We start from the raw sequence: 21,397 nt of genomic DNA, 5'->3' as shown, positions 1-21,397 counted from the left end.
AGGAAAGACCAGAAATCTTAGCAGATGAAATGGACATTTAATTAAAATAAAGTTATTTTCTTACTGATAGTAGCAAAAATTGAAAATGTTATGCTAAATTTTTTGCGGTATTATTTTGACACAGTTTTTAGAGTATTTAACTAAAAAAATTGAAGACTATATTTTATCTATAATTATCTACATCGACTTGTTTTTCTATGTTTGTTAATTCTGTTAATTATAGTATCTGATTTTTTGCACTGCAATATTTCCAACAGTAATTGACAAATGCAATATTTAAGTAAGTGTAAACGAATATATAGTGGTAAATTTAAATGCATATTTTTGTTAAATAAGTTCAAGGTATGTTTTGTTATTAAAAATTGTAGGAACACTAAAAGGACATAGAAAGCAGCATCTTGCGCATGGCCGTCCACTATTATTTTTGTGTATTACATCATTCTACGCTGTATAGGAATGATGAGAGTGGGGTACATGCATGTTTGTTTCTGTTTTGAACGGTGATGTAAAGCTAAAGCGTGTAGCCGGGCGTATTCATAGTTTTACCTTGGGATTGTAAACATCGACTTCAGCCAATACAACGTAAGAGCCCTCAACATTTTTATTTATCATTGCTATTAGTTTTTGTTTGCTAATTTTAATTAATTAATATTGCACGAAACAGTTACACCGAATACATTAATTAATTTATTTTATTAATTTATAAAGAAAGAGTTAGAGATTTTGCTGTCAATTTTAATGAACAAAGATATTTTATTTGATGATTAGAACAGAAATAAAACTAATATTAACCATTTTAAATATAAAAATATTTTATACTTTTATTATCTAATTGTATTTTATCTAATAATATTTCACAATGGAAAATCTTTACTAAAAAACGTTATTTACCTACAGTGTTTGCATGTAATCTAATTTAATGAATGTGGTTTTCTGAAAAGGTGTAACACTATTATTGTTATTAAAATAATAATATATTAAAATAATAATATTAATAAATTGTTTCATATGTCATAATAAAATGAAAAATATTATATATTTACATTTGTGATATTTGCGTATTCAACGTACTTTGAGACAGAAATAAAAGTTTTGGGTTGTTTCTCTATTTAATAACGATGAAAGTAAAACTTTGCGTAAGTAATCTGTAATGACAACAAATGCATGAACTAACTAACAATAATGCTTGCATGTTAGAATAGCAAAAATTAAGACTGAAATATATTTGTACATCTTTATCAGTGAAAGGTGAGGGACCTCGGTTAATTACTTAATAGAAAAACTTTTACATTTTTACAATTTTTGAAATACGAAACAATTACAGTTTTGAAACTCCTATTTGTGAATAACTATAATTCAACATTGTAACATTTTAAATCCCAAATTCATTAATTCTGTAAATTATAATTATAAAAGTGTTGTTTATTACTGTTTTTGCTATTGTTATTATTATTATTAGTAATATTATTATTATGATTATATCCTTCTTATCTTATCTTTCTTTTTCCTGTTTAGCCTCCGGTAACTACCGTTTAGATAATTCTTCAGAGGATGAATGAGGATGATATGTATGAGTGTAAATGAAGTGTAGGTCTTGTACATTCTCAGTTCGACCGTACCTGAGATGTGTGGTTAATTGAAACCCAACCGCCAAAGAACACCGGTATCCACGATCTAGTATTCAAATCCATGTAAAAATATCTGGCTTTACTAGGACTTGAACGCTGTAACTCTCGACTTCCAAATCAGCTGATTTGGGAAGACGCGTTAACCACTAGACCAACCCGGTGGGTGATTATGATTATATCCATCATGGTCGAGGATAACCCTGCAGAAAATTCTGGCAATGTATCTAATTTCTTCGATGTCTTATCGGTTATGTGAGTGTAGGTCTGATAACTCTTTTTTTTATATTGAGGAGGCAGGGATCTGTGCAGCCAGTAAATTCATCGTTGCTACGACCTGTCGAATAAAACCAGTAATAAACCTTCTTAAAAAAAAATTGTTATATAAAATTTGCGCGTTTTAATACAGTAATAATTTTATAAATACAATAAAATGTAAAATACGTATAAAAAGTGTAACTGTTTATATAATTTAATTATAAATAATAAAAATTGGATAGTGTTCTTCAAAATAAAATATAATAATGAAATAATTTTAGTGAATATTATTAAAAAGATCTACAGTCATGTATACTTTTGCCGTTGAACATGAAGCTTAATTACTCGTTTCTTAATAACGATAAAATATCGAACGTGGTCTTGTTTTATTTCCCGATTATTTTTATGTTAACAAATACAATTTTATTTATCACTTATTATTTTTTTTTTTTAAATAATATAATAAAATAAAAATACCTTTTTAACCTAGCTGTATTTTATATCTATGTGAAATGCCCACCCAAAAAAAAACTGTCTAATCAGTGATCTTTTCTCATGGTCCTCTCTCAGTTTCAAGGTTTTTTGCGCCAATTTTTTCGCTTTTATCACCCCTTTTCTTACGGTTAGAAGCTATTACAGTTTACAATAGTCTTTTAAAAAAAAAGAATGTATTTTATAAATGTATTTTATAAGAAAATGTGTAATAAAAATCACATAAGAAAATGTGTATAATAATTAAAATTACCCATTATTAGGATAGTTTATTTTTGTTATAACAAAAATGAAACCTAAAACTATTTAATTTTCTTCAGAAATATATATATATATATATATATATTTAATGAAAAACATATATTTTATTAAAAACAATCCATTAGGTTTTTTTCTGTAATCTTCTGTTCAGAAAGTCATTCGGTTTTTAAAAAAAATATATATATATGCCATGAAACATCTAGAAACAAAAGATAAATATTAAAAATCACGACTGCCAAAAAAAAAGAAAATTCTGACAAACATTGCTGTTTAATATAGGATAATTAAAGAGCACGAGAGTGACAATTTTTTTACATAGTATAATTTTTCAATCTTTTTTTAAATTCATTTAAATATATATATGTTTATACATATTTATATAGCCTATGACACTCCCGGTAACGTAAGGATTTCAACGCGAGGTCATACATTTAAATCGGTTCAGCCATTGAGCTACTACGGTGGAACAAATACACATACATTACCCTAAATACATTATATTCCTTTTTAGTCAGTCGTGTAAAATAAACCAGTAAGACAACTTCACACATATGAGATACGAGGTTTTCGAATCGTTCAGAATGAAGAGTTGAAATGCGAGTTATTCAAAAACGACTCACTTATGACACTCCTGAAAACGTAAGGGTTCCAACGCGGAGTCATATATCGGTTCAGCCAAAAATCGATTCAGCCGTTGAACTACAACGGTGGAATAAAGATATATACCATTCATACATACTTACACCCTAAATACATTACACTCCTTTTTGAACAATCGTATAAAAAAGGACATTAAAGAATTGCAATAAAGCTGAATATTAAATTTTACAATTCTTTTGAAAATAAATTTTCTACCTTTTATTTACTTTCGCAGTATTTTTTTTGTGTTTTTTGTAGACTATATATTCATAACTATTTTATTTTCTCAATTTGTACCATTTTCTGTTAAAATATATAAAATTTAGTGATTTATCGTAATTTTTAATTCATCAATTTTGAACTTTTGCTTTTTTTTTACCAGTACTAATTCCAATTACACGTAATTAAACATCATTATTTGTATTTATGACGGCAATTATAGTTGAAGAGTTATTGGCCCACAGCTAAGTTATATTTTAGAATAGTGGGATGGTGACAATGAGTCACAGTTTGTTATAAACTGCATACATTAATTCTTCATAACGGGTATTATGTATTTTCTGAGCGATTGCAGTGCGTAGGTTTTAGTAAATTAGATATTTTTTTATCTGTATATGTATGTTTGTGCCTATGAATTGTAGTACAAGTACACAGAGACATTTATTTATACACACACATTATTGCCACATCGGTAGATCTTGTTAAAATTGCTTGTGCTGCATAGACAAAATATTGTAGTTTTTAATTTATGTCTACATTACATTGGTAACCAAATAAGTAGATGGTATTTGTAGAAACGGGCATTACAGTTAGATATTTTATTATTATTCATTTAAATTTATAGAGAAATTGAAATTATTGTAAATGAATTAAATAATCTGAACCGATGAATACAATGCTATTTTTGAGTAACGCAGTTTACACGAACATATTAATGAATTAACCGGGAGTAATTCATTCGCGTGCTGAGTTAACAGGCGTGAAACTAGGTCAAAGGTAATAAAAGAGACCTTGGCGCAGCTGCTTGGCTCTAACAAAACAAAATATAAAGATCTATATACGAATAAACGTAACCCGAATTTTCTGAAAAATTAACAACGTTTGCTTCAGAGGTGAGGTTGTAATACTTGAATAATCCGTATAAATTTTAATCTCTTTTTTTGTTTCAAACATATAAAACTATTTCCACCATATTATTTATTACAAAACAAGCATGTTATTTTTAACCTTCATAACGCAATATTTTTATCTATTTATTGTTCTTTTTTTATAATACGAAAACCATTCATTCGTTTTAATAATTGAAAAGAGGAAGTAACGCCATAATTTAAAATAATATTTTATTAACCTTTTAACTTAAATTATTGCCCTTTTTTATTTATTTATAACTCATTCACTCTACAGCGAATTACGAAGATTATTTTTTTCTGTAAGTTAATGAGGATGAAATTATGAAAAATTCCAGTAGTAAAATAACCTATAATAAATCTGTATTCTCTTTATTCTGTATTCTATTTACCGATCGCAAACATAATGTGCACTTGAAAACACAACCGCATGATAAAACAATATACAATAAATGAACTGCTGTACTGTTTACGAATTGCAACTCCTCTTATTCGTCAATGATTTTAATATAAATATCAGTAAATTAATAATGAATAGAATTAATTCGTAAGACGATACAGTTGTACTTATCAACAATCTAATTTATTCACCACTGGAAAAAAGATATTACTTACTGAAGTTTTAAATGCTGTTCTGAAATTAGTTCGTAACTAGAATAAGTCGAGTATAAAATTTGCTTTTACATAATATGGATAAGTATTTTTAAAAATTAAAGAACATAAATTAAAAATGCATTCGTTCAACTTCGATAATTTTTTTCTTTTGTTGTTTATAGATTATATATATATATATATATATATATATTATATTAATCGGTAATTAAAATAGAAAACTCTTGCGCATAATCACATATATAATATTGAAAAAAATTATTTTTTTTAGTCTAAAACATTTCACATAATCGAATATCATTTTAAAAATGTTTATTTACGTAATATAATGTCGAAATTTTGCTAAAAATACCGTTACAATATATACGTACAAATCGCTCTAGAAGAGTTACTACCGGAGAATTAATGGTCTTACACCCACATTGGCATTTGTAATGAACATAATGAAGGAAGTCGGATCAACCTAAACCGTTTTTTTAATTGACTGTTTTAAAATTTAAGATACTTAAATGTAAGTAAGCTTAACACTTACTAATTACTGTTTAATTTTTGCGAGTATTATACAATACTCTCGAAGGCTGGTGCTTTTCGTATGAAATACATAGACGTCACCGCTCAGCCTCAGTGAAGATTCATTTCCCTTAAGTTACTGAAAATTTCTAAGAAAAAAAGTTTGAAATTAAAAAAAAAATATGATTTTTTTATTCTTTTGATAACTATGATAGTAGCTGTTGTAGAATGTGTACTGTATGCTTCAAACAGAGTACTGATTAAGAGAAGCTTGCTAAATGTGTCTCATGATATTGTAATAAACTAATTATTTATTAACAATATCTTGAGATATTTTTGAGCGTTAAATTTTATCATTTTTAATAAAATAGCTTTCAAACAGATAAATAGAAAAGAATTGGCAAAGAGGAGCTAGCAGTAAACCTTTTAAGAAATATTGATAAAAGTAGTATTAAAACTTAAGTTTGAATCAAGACTACGACCAAATCATGATGCGAGTTTCATTTAAAATTGATGATCCGTTTGTACTGATCCCCGAACAAACTCATTTATTAGACTGTATGTATACTTTATAGCCGTTTGTAGGTTACAGGTGTAAGTGGAACACACATACATAGTTTTTCTTTACATTTTTTTGTAATTTTTGATAACTACTTACATTACATTCGTTTGTACCGAAAGAATATCAGAATAAGAGTAATTTTATATAGTCTAATGTATAATGAATTTTGTGCAATGAGAAAATTCGGCAAACAATTTTAGCGACGTTTTAATTTAATTATGTTTCATCTAACAATTCCGATACTACAGGGTGTCCTATGTAAAACGTAACCCAACCTTATATCGGTAGGTATTGAAATAATAAAAATCCATGTGTAAATGTAAATGTAATTTTTATTATTACCATCCATTACCTTACATTTAGAGTAAATGTTGGAAGTGGCCGCCATCTTCTTGAATACAAGTTTCGATTCTTTTTACAGCGTTTCTTGTAACTTTTTTCAAAGTTTGTGGCTGGATATTTAATACAGCTTGTTCAATATTGACTTTCAATCGTTCAAGTGTTCGTGGTTTGTTTCTGTAGGCTTTTTCTTTGAGTAACCCCGTAGAAAAAAATCCTGGGAGGATTGATGAGGGAATTAACAATAATTCCCTCACGCAGAAATCGACGGAACCGTTGACAATATTGTAGCCATTTTTGTTTGTCGGGCTCAAGAAGTAGATGAACCGTTTGAATGTGATAAGGTCGTAATTGTAATCGTTTGGTCGCCCGATAAACAGTCGATTTAGACAAATTAATTTCAGCAGACAATCGTCTGATCGATTTATTTGGCGAGGCGAGTAATCGGTCTTTAATTTCAGTGACTGTACCTGTATTCAACACTGACGCAAATCTTTTGTGTTCCTTGTTATTAACAGAACCGGTCTCTCTTAATTTTGCAACTAACCTCAATACTGATGTTTTGTTAGGAGCCGGTTTATCTGGGTACTTATGGCGAAACAAATCTTGCACTGCAACCACTGATTTCGTACCGAAGTACGACTCAACAATGAAAACACGTTCATCTAGCGAAAACATCATCTTATCTCTAGCAATACACTGAACGTTATGATTGCATTGTTGTTACTATCGGTAGTGTTCTATTGCGTCGCCGCGATGTTCAGATGTTTGACGAGTCCATTTCAGTAACGAGTAGGGAAGTAAGCTTGACTTTTGAAATTTCATGGATGAGTGATTGATGGGTTGCGTTTTATATGGGACATCCTGTATTTACGGGGTTATCTTGCTAGTTATGACTGTTTAACAATTTCCTTTAGGAGGGTCCGCAGAACGGTCAGACTTAGTCAGCTAATTTATTGACATTGTTTGCTGCAGTCACTAGACCTATTGCTTCTCTCTATGTTTATTTCTGTGTTTATTTACGTGTACGTGTCTACTACGTGTCTCTATGTTTATACGTATAAAATTATCAATCGGATAAATAATAGAAATTTAAGTAAGGCTTACGATTTGATTTGCTGCCGATAATAAAAGTTAAGCATTAATGAGTTCTTTGAAAAATTAAAAACATGATATCGACTGAAATTAGAAGACGATTGGCTGCTGTGTTCGGTATTTAAAAATCATGAATGAAAAAATGACAAAATGTTTTTAAATATTAGATATAATATGCATAATGAAGAGCTTCGGTCATTACCAACCGATTCAAAGAACCTGACTGATGATTAAAAAATATAATCAAACAAATAAATCGTAAACTCACGATTAATGATTTTTCCGAATGTTTTTTGAGCATTTTTTGTATTATGCAGGAGCGGATAAAAATGGGGTAATGTTCACGCACGATAAACACAGTACTCATTCTCAGCCGGTATGACTTTTCATTTGCTAGGAAAAAAATGTATGGGATTGTTTACCACCGCTATATATTCCGATCTTGCTTCGATTGACTTAAGTTTGCTCAAAATTTTACGGGAATTTTTGTGCGGCAAGCTATTCGATATTAATTAACCAATTAAAAGAAGATATCAACTAATCAGACCGATGATAAATGAAATATCGCAAGCATGAGCTCGTGACACTCTATGACAAATGTCTCGAAGTTGACGACGATTATAATAGAGAAGATAAAAAAGTGTTTTATTTGGGTTATTAAAGTATCGTGTAATGGTGTGGTGTTATTCAGTTGTTTGCTTTAGGAAATACATTACGACTAAGACGTAATAAGTTTGGTAATGAATTGAAAACTTGACGTACTGAGAACAAGAACGCTGTCATGATTTGATTACCGGATAAAATACACTATTCGTAAACGTTTTCTTTGTGGTTTTAACATATTAAATAATATTATTCCATACGATTATATTATGAATGAACCGTAAGTATTTGAGTTCACTTCCGACTTTGGTATTTTTCCTTCACTAATCACCATCCGATTACTCCCGTACATGGTTGAGGATTAGTAGTTATACTTAAGAATGTTTTTTTTTTTTTTAAATTAAAAAAGTAATAATTACAGTAAGTTGAATTAATGGCCTTAAAAAAGGCAGTTTTAAAATAAACTTACATTCTTATATCTTAATATTCTCTGACTAACCTGCCAAAAATTCCAATTTTATTAAATTTTTTTTTAATAATTTTATGATCAATTTTTAAGAGATTTTTTTAAAGAAATTTTCAGTATATTGAAATGACTTCGGTTATTTAATTTTATACTATTAGAAATCCTGGATAGTTAATAATTATCATTTGATAATTTAAATGGAATAACACCTTTCAAACACGGAATAACCTGCGACCCACTTACAGTCAAAATAATACGCATTCACTTCTTTTCCTAAAATTTCAGTAATAAGACTCACGCCGAGTCAATTCGTCCAGCTGTCACATTGTATTACATTCAGTCAGTTGTGTTAATAATCTTAAATAGAATAAAAATTCCACAAATACTTGTAACTGCTTCATGTTTAACTTATTATTCAATTTAAATAAAATTGCTTTTATATTTGTTTTTATTTATTTGATTATAAATACTCGTATATTTTGATTATTTAATATCGTATTTGTAAAATAATAAAATATAGCATGTGAATATATATATTTATACAAAACGAAAAGACCTGCTGCATTTAGAATCGTATTATCAAAAGCAGATGTTAAATGTAATGATCGAAAATACAATTCTTTGAAAGTAGACATTTTAAAAAACCTTGTAACGATTTATATTTTAAATATTAGCACGAAGATTAACTTTTTTTTTAAGGTTTTGATATAATAAGAATCACGTTATGAAAAAAATGTTCTAACAAAGTACTGGAGCCCTCGATCCAAATTTCACAGTTTTTAACGAAATAAAATACTAACAAATTAATTTCCTGTAAAATAAATGTGAACTCCTGGATCGAAGTCTTAGAAAAATATTACTAGAAATTGCGTACGGTTTAAACTTTGCTCCATGAATATTTTGATACAGTGTAGAATACTGGACAACTATTTTTCCAAAAAATAACATTTTTTTGAGATTACTAGTGGGGGTATACACTCCACGACTTTGTCAGTGAATGTTAATTTGATGCCAACATCAAAAACTATCGATCGCCCCCTGGGGACGCCTTCCGGTCACACGGATTCGGATAGTGAAGTGCCTGGGTGATCACGCAGGGGCTGTACATACCATATGGCTTAGATCCGGCCCCTGCATGGTAGAAGGGGAGGTTTTTTAGCGGGTGAGAGCCCCGCACTGCCGTCAGTACGGGCCTGACGGCGGCTGGCAGAGCTTTTTCCTCCGCTACGGAAAGAAAAAAAAAAAATCAAAAACTAAAAACTTTAAAAACTGAAATAATAATATTTACTTTTAGCGATATTTATAAACATCATTTATTGTTACAATATTATTATTTATTTAAATTAATTTTACTTTAATTTTGTTTATTTTAATTTTTAATTTGAGTAAATTTACAAAAAATGCTGCCCGATATGAAAAAAAAACGTTTTTCAAGAAACGGAAAAGTCGTCTCGATAGAAATAAGAAAAGAACTGTTTAAAAAGAAGCGAGGAGACTACTATTGAACCTAAACTAATGCTCTCCAAACATGGAATTAGTTAGTTCCTTTAACGAGTTAGATGATGTATAATAAAAAAATGATCCGTTCAACCTAACATGCAAACGTCTTTTAAGTGACACTGTCGAGTAAAACTTTTAGTGTATCTCATTTTTCAAAGGTGTCTACCAAGCGAGACAATATTATCACTTAAAATTAACACATGGGAGATGATCAAACAAGTCCATGTTGGCCGCTACATAGAACCGAAGCTGCCAAAGGCTACTAAACGAAACAGATCATGAAATAAATAGTAAAATTTAAGACTAAATCTAAAGTGCCCTAATTGGGAGCACTTTTTCAGTGAATAGTGCTTAAATAGGTTAGTTTATTAATTTAGAGGATTTAGAAATGCCTTAAAAACCCATTATAGTGAATAAAAATATATTTTAAAATCTTATTTGTTGATCATATAATACTTAGATTAAAAATCTTTATAGATTCCGCTTAAGTTATTTCAAAAATCTTACCGATCAGAGAAGCTTACTCTAAAAATCATCGAATCGTGCATTTTATTAAAAAAAAAGGCTTGAAAATTCCTACAAAAAAAATTATATTTATAATCAAATTATCAAATTACAAAAAAGCTCTTTTTTGTAAAAAAAACGTCGAGTAGATTGTTTTCTGAAAACATTCTCTTCTGAAGGGAATTCAGTAACCGTAAGTTGTGATAAGGAATGGAATAGGGATAAGGAATGTGTGATAAGGAATGGAATAAGGAATGATAAGGACGATATACATTCAACATAGTAAAATAAGTTACTGTTTTATTACTCATCATTTAGTATTGTGTAATCAAAACGAACCTTTTAACTGGGTTCAATTAAAAATATCATATCGCTGTAATAAGTCTGAAAACAAGTGATTGTTCAGCTGTAGTTAATTTACATTTGAAATCGAGCAGGTGTTAAATAGTATTTTACAGCTGCTTCCAAAACAGTAGTATTTAAAGTGTTAAATACGACGTTAAGTTCTCCACAAGTAACGCAACCTCTTCTAGTGAGACGGTCTCATCTGTCTTTTGAAAGTTTTTTTTTATCTTTTAATACGTTTGATTATTATTACGCTATTTCACCATCATATTTAAATGAATACGTCTGGAAAGGTAGTGAGATGACAAATAATGTCATTTCACTATCTTTCACACTACTTGCTTCACATTTTTCAGTCGTTATAATGACTAAACTACGTTATAATATGACTACGTTATAATGACAGACGTTATGCAGACTAAATATACACTGCAATAATTACTTTAGCACATCAACCAGATAAATACTCATTTTATTGTTGTTTATTTATTTATTATATATTACAATTTTAGTTATAGTTTCCTTATTTACTGGCCTTCGGTTAAGTAAATACAACCTACTTATCTATTATAGTTAACATCAAAAGACTTGCTCATAATTTTCTGAATATTTTGTTTATGTGTTCGCAGTTTTCGTAAACGTAATAGAGAAAGTAAGGAATAAAAGATATTTTTTCAATAATATACTTCATGTCAGCTACTTGAAGAATAGTTTGGTTGACTTCTGGCTAGTTCATTATCCACTAATTAATTGAATTGCCCTGGCCTCTTGCCGGAACCAGTTTTTGTCTATAATTGGAAATGGAACCAGGGTTAAAAATTTCAACAAAAAAAAAACATTCACCGAGAATTGATAACCGGTTTATTTTTTTTTAAATTCTTGTTCTCTGAAATATTTTACTAAAATGCATCCCCAAAATGTTAACCGCAAAATTGTTTCCACAAAACGGATATCAGAGCCCCAGTTTGAGATTTTATATCGTTTTTCTTCGAAATGTGTTCTCCAAATTTGTTCTCTGTTGCATAAATCTGTTGCATACCTTGAGATCATTCGCTAGATGCGATTTGTATGTGTGATAAAAAAAATTTGTGAAATTTAAAATGTTTCCGCTGAAAGGTGTTTGTTCTCTTCAATTTTTTTTCATAAATAAAAAACCTGTTTTTTCTCAAGAGGGAGGACCCTTTCAAAATATTTCGAGTTATTGATTCAAATGTGATCTGCTGACAAATATATTCAAATCAAAGTAATGGAATTTTATTGTGGTTTGATAAGAAATAAAAAGATTAATTCTTATTAACTTTTACATCAAAACATCAATCTTGTTTATACAGACTCTATTTATTTACACATGTCAGTGCTCCCTGGTTACGCCGCGTATAAATTAAAACAATATATACGGGTTTATTTGAACTTTTTCGGTTTAGGTGAACTGAAATGACGCCACTGCATGGATTGTTGTTTCATTTTAGCACTGGCATTCGAAATCCTCGTTTCATCACCAGATGAAACGAGACGATAATCTCCCTATCTTTTTCATGAAAAATTTTCCGAGAATAACAGTAAAAAATTTGTTGACTGTTAGAGAGGAAAATTAACAATCAGAAAGTGAAGTATTATCAACGAATCGTTTACTAGCACAAATTAATAATTGTATTCGGTTGAAAGACGCAGTCGTTGAACAGGTTTTCCCTAAATTCTTAAGGGGTAACGGATGGATATTAATAATAACGATCCGGTCACATAATAACTAATGAAGAAATATTAGAAGATACGATTCAAGAATACAAAGACATTGCCGATAACAATGAAGAAAATAATGAAGCTAATGATGCTTCATCAACCTAAGAAGCTTGTTGATTAGAGACGTCAACCGAATTGTTGAAAAATTTTAATTTTATGAAACATTTACAACTTTTAGTTAATCAAAAGAAATATTTAAAAAATTGAAATATCAAAAAACGGAAATAACAGACTAAAAAATTGTATTTAGTAAATTAATAAAACTACCTCCTGTATGAATTTCTTTTTCAATATTTTTGTTTGTTGGAAATTTAAAATTATTTTGTAATTATTAGATTTATAAAATGCCATTTTATCGACTTTGTATTTTTTAAACATAATAATTCGTGTACATTCATTATTTCTTATTACTTTTTTTTCTTTTTTTTGTCTTCAGTCATTTGACTGGTTTGATGCAGCTCTCCAAGATTCCCTATCTAGTGCTAGTCGTTTCATTTCAGTATACCCTCTACATCCAACATCCCTAACAATTTGTTTTACATATTCCAAACGTGGCCTGCCTACACAATTTTTTCCTTCTACCTGTCCTTCCAATATTAAAGCGACTATTCCAGGATGCCTTAGTATGTGGCCTATAAGTCTGTCTCTTCTTTTAACTATATTTTTCCAAATGCTTCTTCCTTCATCAATTTGCCAGAACACCTCTTCATTTGTCACTTTATCTACCCATCTGATTTTTAACATTCTCCTATAGCACTACACTTCACGTTGTACTGTTACTCTGAATCTAAATTGTTCTTTAACATCATTAACTGCTAGTTCCATGTAAAGATTAAAAAGTAACAGAGATTACTTATTACTAAACTATTCATTATTCATTTATTCTATTTATTGCTAAACTGTTTTCCGATTACATGAATTTTTTAGTTTCAGATCTCGCAGTAAGATTTGGATGTGTAGTCCGTTATTGTATTTCAGTTGTAAAGTAATTTCCGTCATAAAAATGGTTTTTTATAACATTCATAACACTTGATAGTACAAAAAATGAATAGCATACATTTATTACAAACTGAGAAAAACCAAATATAATAGCTAGCTTGAGAATGAAGATCATTCATTCTCGAGCTATCCAGAATTTCCTAGAACATTAATCTCTTCATGTCTCTCTTCAGACATGGTATAACATGGATAAATATGCGGGCGCGGTTCAAAAGTAAGGGCTAATCGGTAACAAAATGAGAACAGTTGAAAAAATGAAAAATCTATTAATGGATTCAAATACTTTCTTATTTACTTTTTTTCTATATAATCAACATTTATTTCCAAACACTTTTGATATTGTGAAACAAGCTTCTAAAACCCATTGCAAAAAATTCCGCCGCCTAGGATTTTAGTCAATTTTGTACGGAGATTTTCAACTCTTCACTTTCCTCGAATCATTGACACGCTATCTGATTTTCGAAGTGTAGAAAGAGATGATTGGGCGCGAGATCAGAATGGTAAAAGGATGATAAAAAGTTTCCCATCTGAATTCTTGAACTGTTTCTGTTGTACATGCAGCCGATTATGGACGTGTGTTATCGTAAAATAGAACAATTCCTGATCTCAGCATTCCCCGATGTCGATTTTGAATGGCACGACGCAGTTTACTAAATGTTTCATAATAGAATTGTGATGTGATTGATGTTCCAGGTTCCAAGAAATGAATCAAAAGCACACCCTTTTAGTTCCAGAATACAGTTGCCATGAGTTTCTTTTAAGACTGGGTTTATTTGAAACTTTTTCGGTTTAGGTGAACTGAAATGACGCCACTACATGGATTGTTGTTTCATCTTAGCACTGATATTCGAAATCCTCGTTTCATCACCAGATGAAACGAGAGAATAATTTTCCCATATCATCACTGGTGATATGGGGAAAAAATTCGTTTCCCCTGTGGTTAATGCGGTCAAGAAAGGTACGTGCAGATGTCATTCTGTGATCTTTGTGAACACTTGTCAACATTTTCGGCACCCAACGTGCACACAGTTTACGATAGCCTTTAGTGTTAGTTACGATTCTCAGCAATATTGTCTTTCAAACTTCTGGAAATTCTAAAGAAAACTTGCTAATCGTAAAGCGACCATTTTATCTTTCGTTATTGCATTCATACGTTCAACAAGATCGTCAGTCCGGAGATTAAGCCTGCCAATTCTCTGTTCGTCGTGAACATTTGAATGGCCATCATTAAACTCACTACACCATTGACTCACTTTTCCTTCATTCTTTGCGGTAGGCCCAAATATTTCGCACAACTAGAGGTGAATTTCAGCAACATTATGTTCTCTGATCGAACTTCACAACTAGCGGGATTTGTTATTACTGCACTCACTTCAAGAATCTGTTTCACAAAGGCGAACAACAATGAACTGACGGCAATATGGCGATTACATGCCCAACAGACCACTTAAAGCTACTGTGGATGTGCTAACCAATCAGTTTTGGCAATCGCTATTTATAACTCAACGGCCCTTACTTTTTGAACCGTGCTTCCTAAATATATATTTGCATACATACAGGAAGAGATAAAGAAGGTTCTCTAAGAATAGATTACTTACCGTAAATGTAAAAGTAAAATTTTCTATTAATTTCTGATGACATCAAACCCAGGTAGCTCGATTTTAATCTGCACGAAAAACCACAAATCATTCAAACTAAATTGTAAATTTCACTCAAGGGAATCATTTGTACTTAAAATTTAATCAGCTACTCGAGTCAACGAAAATCAAAAGAAAGTTTCATAATTGACTTTGGAAAACCGAAGCAAAAGTAATTTTCTAACAGGGGTGATTAAGATACATGTATGATGAATTAAAAAAATTTCATTCTTTTGAATGAAATACATGAAAAAAAATATATTTTCATTGGTAATTATTTTCGTTCTCTTTTCTACATTCAGAATGTTCATTTATATTTCATCAATATAAAAATAATAGAAAAGATAAATAAATCTATTTAATAAAAATATCTTTTTATTGATAAATTTGCAACTTTTTATAAAGTCTTGAAAATGTTATAATATAGGCCATCTTGAAATTTTTAATTACAGAATCTAAACGAATTGGATCTGAGTTTTCACATCAACAGTTATAAAATTTCATTCGAGTCCCATTACATATCATGTAATTCATACTCCATCGAATAAGGATTGTTTGTATGATTACAAAATGTTCATTAACGGAATAAAAAACAATTCTTTGTTTAATTTTTCTACCGTGTTAAATCAGTAATAAATTCAATAAGGGAAAGTGACACTGCTTAGTTAATATGTGTGAGATAAACATTTTTAACGGATTCAAACACTAATAATGTTTAGTAAAACGGTGTGAGATTTTGAGAAAATTTTAATAATATTTGTCAAAAGAGATAAATAAACCTATTGGCAACAGTCATTGGTTTATGAAGTTTGGCTACCATGAGCCAAACTTCTCAAAGTTTATGAGCCGGCTACCTCTTAGGTTCTGATTTTTAATCTGTTTATTCTTGAAATCTTTTATAAATGTAAAGAATTTTTTTTTTATCACAAGCTCAAAGACTGTGCTGGGAATATGAAATCAGAATTTTAGTGCATGGAAAGTGCTAAGCTCAATCAGGATTTTGTATGTTTCTGAAGAATTTGATGTAATGTTATAAGGATTTAATAATTCTTATTTATTTTGTGTTTCATATAAATGAAACATGAAGTAAACCATTATGTAAGTAAAGCCACAACTGACTGACTTTATATTGTTCTTCTTTTCTTCCTCTTTTACAGCAAAGAATATCATATTTATAAAATAATTATAAGGTGATACACTACTGCTGCTAGTATTATTTGTACTAAAATCTACTACAAAAACCTTTACTATTACCTATAAGGGAGTTCAATGTCAAGGGAACCTTTCTGGAAGTTAAACATATGTCCTATTAACATGCTAATAATCTCTTTACTGTGTCATCCTCCAGAATTAATGTGCAGGCTTCTTATTTTCTGTATGATTCTCTTTGATTGTACTCCTCATCTGGCCATAATTTCCTCTGTTGCCTGGTTCATATAGATCATTTTAGGAATTTGTGTCAGAAACGAACTTATCTAGTGATAAAGTTTCAGTAATTTTATTTAATCAAGCAATCTTTTAAGGATATTTCTAAATAAATTGTCATGCTTTATTATTGCAAAATTCTAAACGGGCTTACTTATCTATTTAAATATTTCATACACTTTGTATATCTATATTGTTATGATTTAATTTCATCAGAAACTGTACAAATGTGACTAATCTATAATGTTAAGATGATATTTATGTTTTTATATATTACGTTATTTTTTTATATATTGGTGAGAGAAAAGTTTGTTAGATATTCAAGTTACTGTATGACATTTATTTATTCAATCATTTTTCAATCATTGAAAAATGATTGAATAATGACTTATATTGAATAAAGACTTATATTCAATTATAGCTACTCAACAGTTTTTAAAATTTTATTAATGATGAGAAATGAGTTTTCCATTGCGAAAAATTTACTAGTGTTTTTAACAGTTTATTTAGTAAATATAAATCAGCATTAGAAAAAGTTTTATTGAAATTCCAAATAATTTTCATCTGATAATTGTTGTGGAGAATTAAAAAGTTAATTTGCTATAGGCTTTATATATATAGTAATTTTAAAATAATTTAAAAAGATTTACATATTTGTTTTCAGGAAGTCTACCATGAATTTTTTGATACACATGCGATTATACGTGTATGCACAAAGTGCACATGTGTTTATGTAGACATATATGAATATGTCTATCCAATCAAGATAACCTAAAATCTAAAAGATTTATTAATATATATTCCCCTCACTTTATGTCATTTTATCATATATCTTTCATTCATTGGCCAGTAAGTTTATATATCGGTTTGTAAATCTGCTGATATTATGTTTAATTTTCAGCAAGGTGGTGTAATCATTTTACGTAACATTCATCAATCTAATTTTCAGTGTTAAAATTCATAGAACATAATAAAATTTAAAAAAAGAGGAAAAATCAAATCAGTTTAATACAGTATGTAGTCTTTACTCTTGTTAGAGATAACATTTTTATTTATAGATGTATCTGTCTTTTTCTAACTTTTGTAACAAATTTTGTTTCAGACAAAAAATGCCAAAAGTAAAATCAGAAAAAAGAAATGAAAATGACCCTACAAAACAAACAGAGAAGAAAACTTCCGGCTGGGGTGCAGGAGGCCAGTTGTTTGGTACTGAAGCAAATGAAAATACTTTTCAAGGTGCTGGATTCAAAGACAAAGAGAAAGCAAATGAAACACTTAGATTACTTGATGGTCGTGATATAACATATCAGTTTCAAATTATTAATTCTATGTACAACAGAGCTAAAGTTATATACAAACGCACAACAGATAAAGAAAAGAGACAAAATTTAAATGATGCAATTGAAATATTTGAAAAATGGATAGATGATTATAAAGCAAACAGTCGTTCAAAAGAAAATTTTAGTTACCTTCCATTAGAAATTATGGAAAGTTATGAACCGTTAGCAAAACATTATAACATCACAGATATTGGGTTTTTACAAGCTTTTAAAGATGTGGATGGTGAAATAAAAGCATTGAGATCAAAGAAAGTTCCAGATGAAGAAATTACATGGGATGTGCAAAGAAATAAAAATTTAAAAATTCTTAAAACTAAAATAAAAGAAAATTACATACCTCTATTTGAAACTGATGAACCAATGCGTGGTCTACCCACTAAAGAACATGTTGAGTTAATTATGTGGGGATACAGTAATGACTTAACAAAAATTAAAAAATGTATTCCTTTGATTGAAGAAAAAGTGAAGTAACTAAGTTTGGTATACATTTTGTGAACAGTAATGGAGTTTATTAGTCTCAAGATCATTATATTAAGATGTTTTTGTTCTTTTATTATTATAAAACTTTGTTTTCATATAATAACTACAAAATGTAAAATTGGAAACTATTTCTTTATTGTGGGTAGGTAAAGGAGTTTATGTTAATTATCCATAACTAATTGTATTTCTAATAAATATGTTTATTATTAAATTTATTTTTATTTATTATGGATTATTTATTTACATATATTATTTTATGAGATGTAAGTTAAACTGAGGGTATTTTTGAGACATTTTCACACATAACTATCTAAATTATTTATTTAACATTGAGCAGTGGCACAACTGATTTATATAGTGAGAAAATACAATTACAATATGATTTATTTAAGCGATGAAGAATAAACATATCAGGTGATTTGTGATTGTTGTATCTTAATACATGTACTTATGTACACATGTACTTTTCTTTACTGAATAATTTGTTATTGAGTGTAGATAGAATTACTCGCATTAATCAAAATAAGTGTGTTTTCAACTAACGCATATTAAGTTTGCTATGAGCAGACTTTATCAAAATAATAAACATATTTTAAATATAAGAATTAAACAATAATATAATAAATGTCATAATTAATATAAGTTGTAAATTAAAATTTTTATTTTTGAGTTTTGAGTATACTATACAGTTAAATATAAGTGAATTTTTTTTTTCAATAAATTATACGTAATATTGTAATTATAAAAATTCCACTCATCAAATTCTGTAATTAAATTACACTAAAAATCTGTGTAAAATAATTTGTATACTATATGCACATTATTTATAGGAGTTGAGTAAGTTTATTTCTAAATTTTATTCTAGAAATATTAATCACGGTACTTTTTTCATGATAACAATGATTATTTAAACTATAATGAAAAATATTATATAATGTTATATAAAAAAAAAAAAGATTGTTTCATATTAATTTATTTGTATTTATATGTTTAATATTAATATTTATTTGTTTCATTAGCTATAACCAAGATTGTAAACTTTTATGTAATATTGAAAATTATACTTTCTAATCTATTCTTTGTATTAAAGATGATATTTATCCCTATTTTCTCCTGATTATGTGGTAATCATACAATAAAAAATTACACCACTAAATGGTACAATTGAACAACCATTTAACCGGTACAGTTATGTAAATTATTTTAAGTATGCTACAATTAAACAGAAAATTACAGTTCATTACTTATTCATTTCAAATATCGCAAAAATTACTTTAATGTATATATACTAGTTTTAGTTTCCACATGACATTTTTTGAACTTATTTTTTCTTTTGAAAATGCACTAAAATTTAACAAAAAAAAAATCAATATTTTGTATTTTTACACTTTTACTCACATAAATTGTAGACTATGAAAGTGAAGCTATTAATGAATATGGTTATATTCATTATGGTTTTACTGCTAGGAAATAAGGTTTTATTTCCTAGCAGTAAAAACAGTTTTTTCTTTTTTTTTAATTTTTTCAAAGTAATGTGGTGTGTATATCTAAACATTTTATTTTCTAAATTTTATTTTGTATCCATTTTCAAACTACTTGCTCAGTGAGAAAAATGTTAAATATTTTTCAAGAAAACTAGAATGTTTTAAAAGGCAAATTCTTAAATTCTATGTGGCATTAAACCACCTAACTTTAATTTTGAAAAAATTCTTCAATGACTTAACATGTTTCTGGCAACAGAAATATTTTAAAGCATTGAAAATGTAATTTTGTGTATTAATTAATTGTATGTTTTGATTTATTTTAATTGTATATTTCAATATTTTAAGTTAAATCTAGCGTATGTTTCATTGATACTCAATCAATTTTTTGTTTGACTGACTAAAAATGGGGTAAATTTAAAGAGATTGTTGTATCATTGAACAGATTTTTACCTATTATTACAACTATCTTCCTCATTTAAAATCATAAAATCATGTCTAAAGTTGTAATATTAAAAAAAGTCACAAAGAACTTTAAATGAGGATTGATTCTTGACTGGATTAAAAGCACCCTATTGGCATGTTAGAAATAATTTTTCTAATATGGTAGTGAAATTCATTTTTTAATGGAAACCTCCAATTTTTATAACATTTTCTTGTACACATAATTCTAAGATTTTTTTCTCTTTAAGACAACCATCAGGGGTTTTTTTAATTAGTTCGACAATTCTTACCAGTGCACTTGGGAAATGAAAGAACATACTCCCTCATTATACACTGCTTTTATTCAACTGAACAATCTGATAATTGCAGATGGATTATTTAAACACAGAGAGGGTACAGAAAGAATCATTATCATAACACAGGTATTTTTGTAAGGTTTAGGTGAAAAGTTTGCTGGTTTTCACAGGAGGCAATACAATGCTAGAGATTTATTTCAGGGGTAATCAACAATCCAAACTAAGCAAAGAAATTTATAGCTTCTATTATTATCTTCATTTAAATTCTAATAAATTTCTTGACTAGAAGAAATAGTCACTGATAGCACAACCTCACTTCAGTTTTTAGTACAAAGAGTACTAGTTTTCTATAAAGCTACATTTGACAAAATCTTTTTAATATAAGTTTATTTCTTTTATTGTTTATTTTGACTGTAAATTATTATTTTTCATAATTGTTTTACTTTTGTTATACATTTATTGTAATAACACTAAGATTAGACTGCTTTATCATCTATATCTTGGCATCCTACCATGGAAATCTATCAGATTATGCAAGAAAAACCTACACTCATAGAAACAGGAATATGAAGAAGGGATTAAGAATAAGGAAAAGAAGTTTTTAAGTTTTAAGTGAT

General features: G+C 28.6%; 1 protein-coding gene across 1 annotated transcript; it reads left to right on the top strand.

Moving 5' to 3' along the window:
• Positions 1 to 435: 435 nt before the first annotated feature.
• Positions 436 to 19,636, top strand: Ude (Uracil-DNA degrading factor). The gene is made up of 2 exons (XM_075369661.1): positions 436 to 582; positions 17,842 to 19,636. Exon 2 carries the CDS (start codon positions 17,849 to 17,851, stop codon positions 18,548 to 18,550), a length of 702 nt encoding a protein of 233 aa, XP_075225776.1. The 5' UTR covers positions 436 to 582; positions 17,842 to 17,848; the 3' UTR covers positions 18,551 to 19,636.
• Positions 19,637 to 21,397: the final 1,761 nt, after the last annotated feature.

The sequence above is a fragment of the Lycorma delicatula genome, chromosome 1 (assembly GCF_047948215.1).
Source record: "Lycorma delicatula isolate Av1 chromosome 1, ASM4794821v1, whole genome shotgun sequence".
Classification (NCBI taxonomy): domain Eukaryota; kingdom Metazoa; phylum Arthropoda; class Insecta; order Hemiptera; family Fulgoridae; genus Lycorma; species Lycorma delicatula.
The sequence above is the reverse complement of the archived record's forward strand: the minus strand, read 5'-3'. Positions and strand labels throughout refer to the sequence as shown.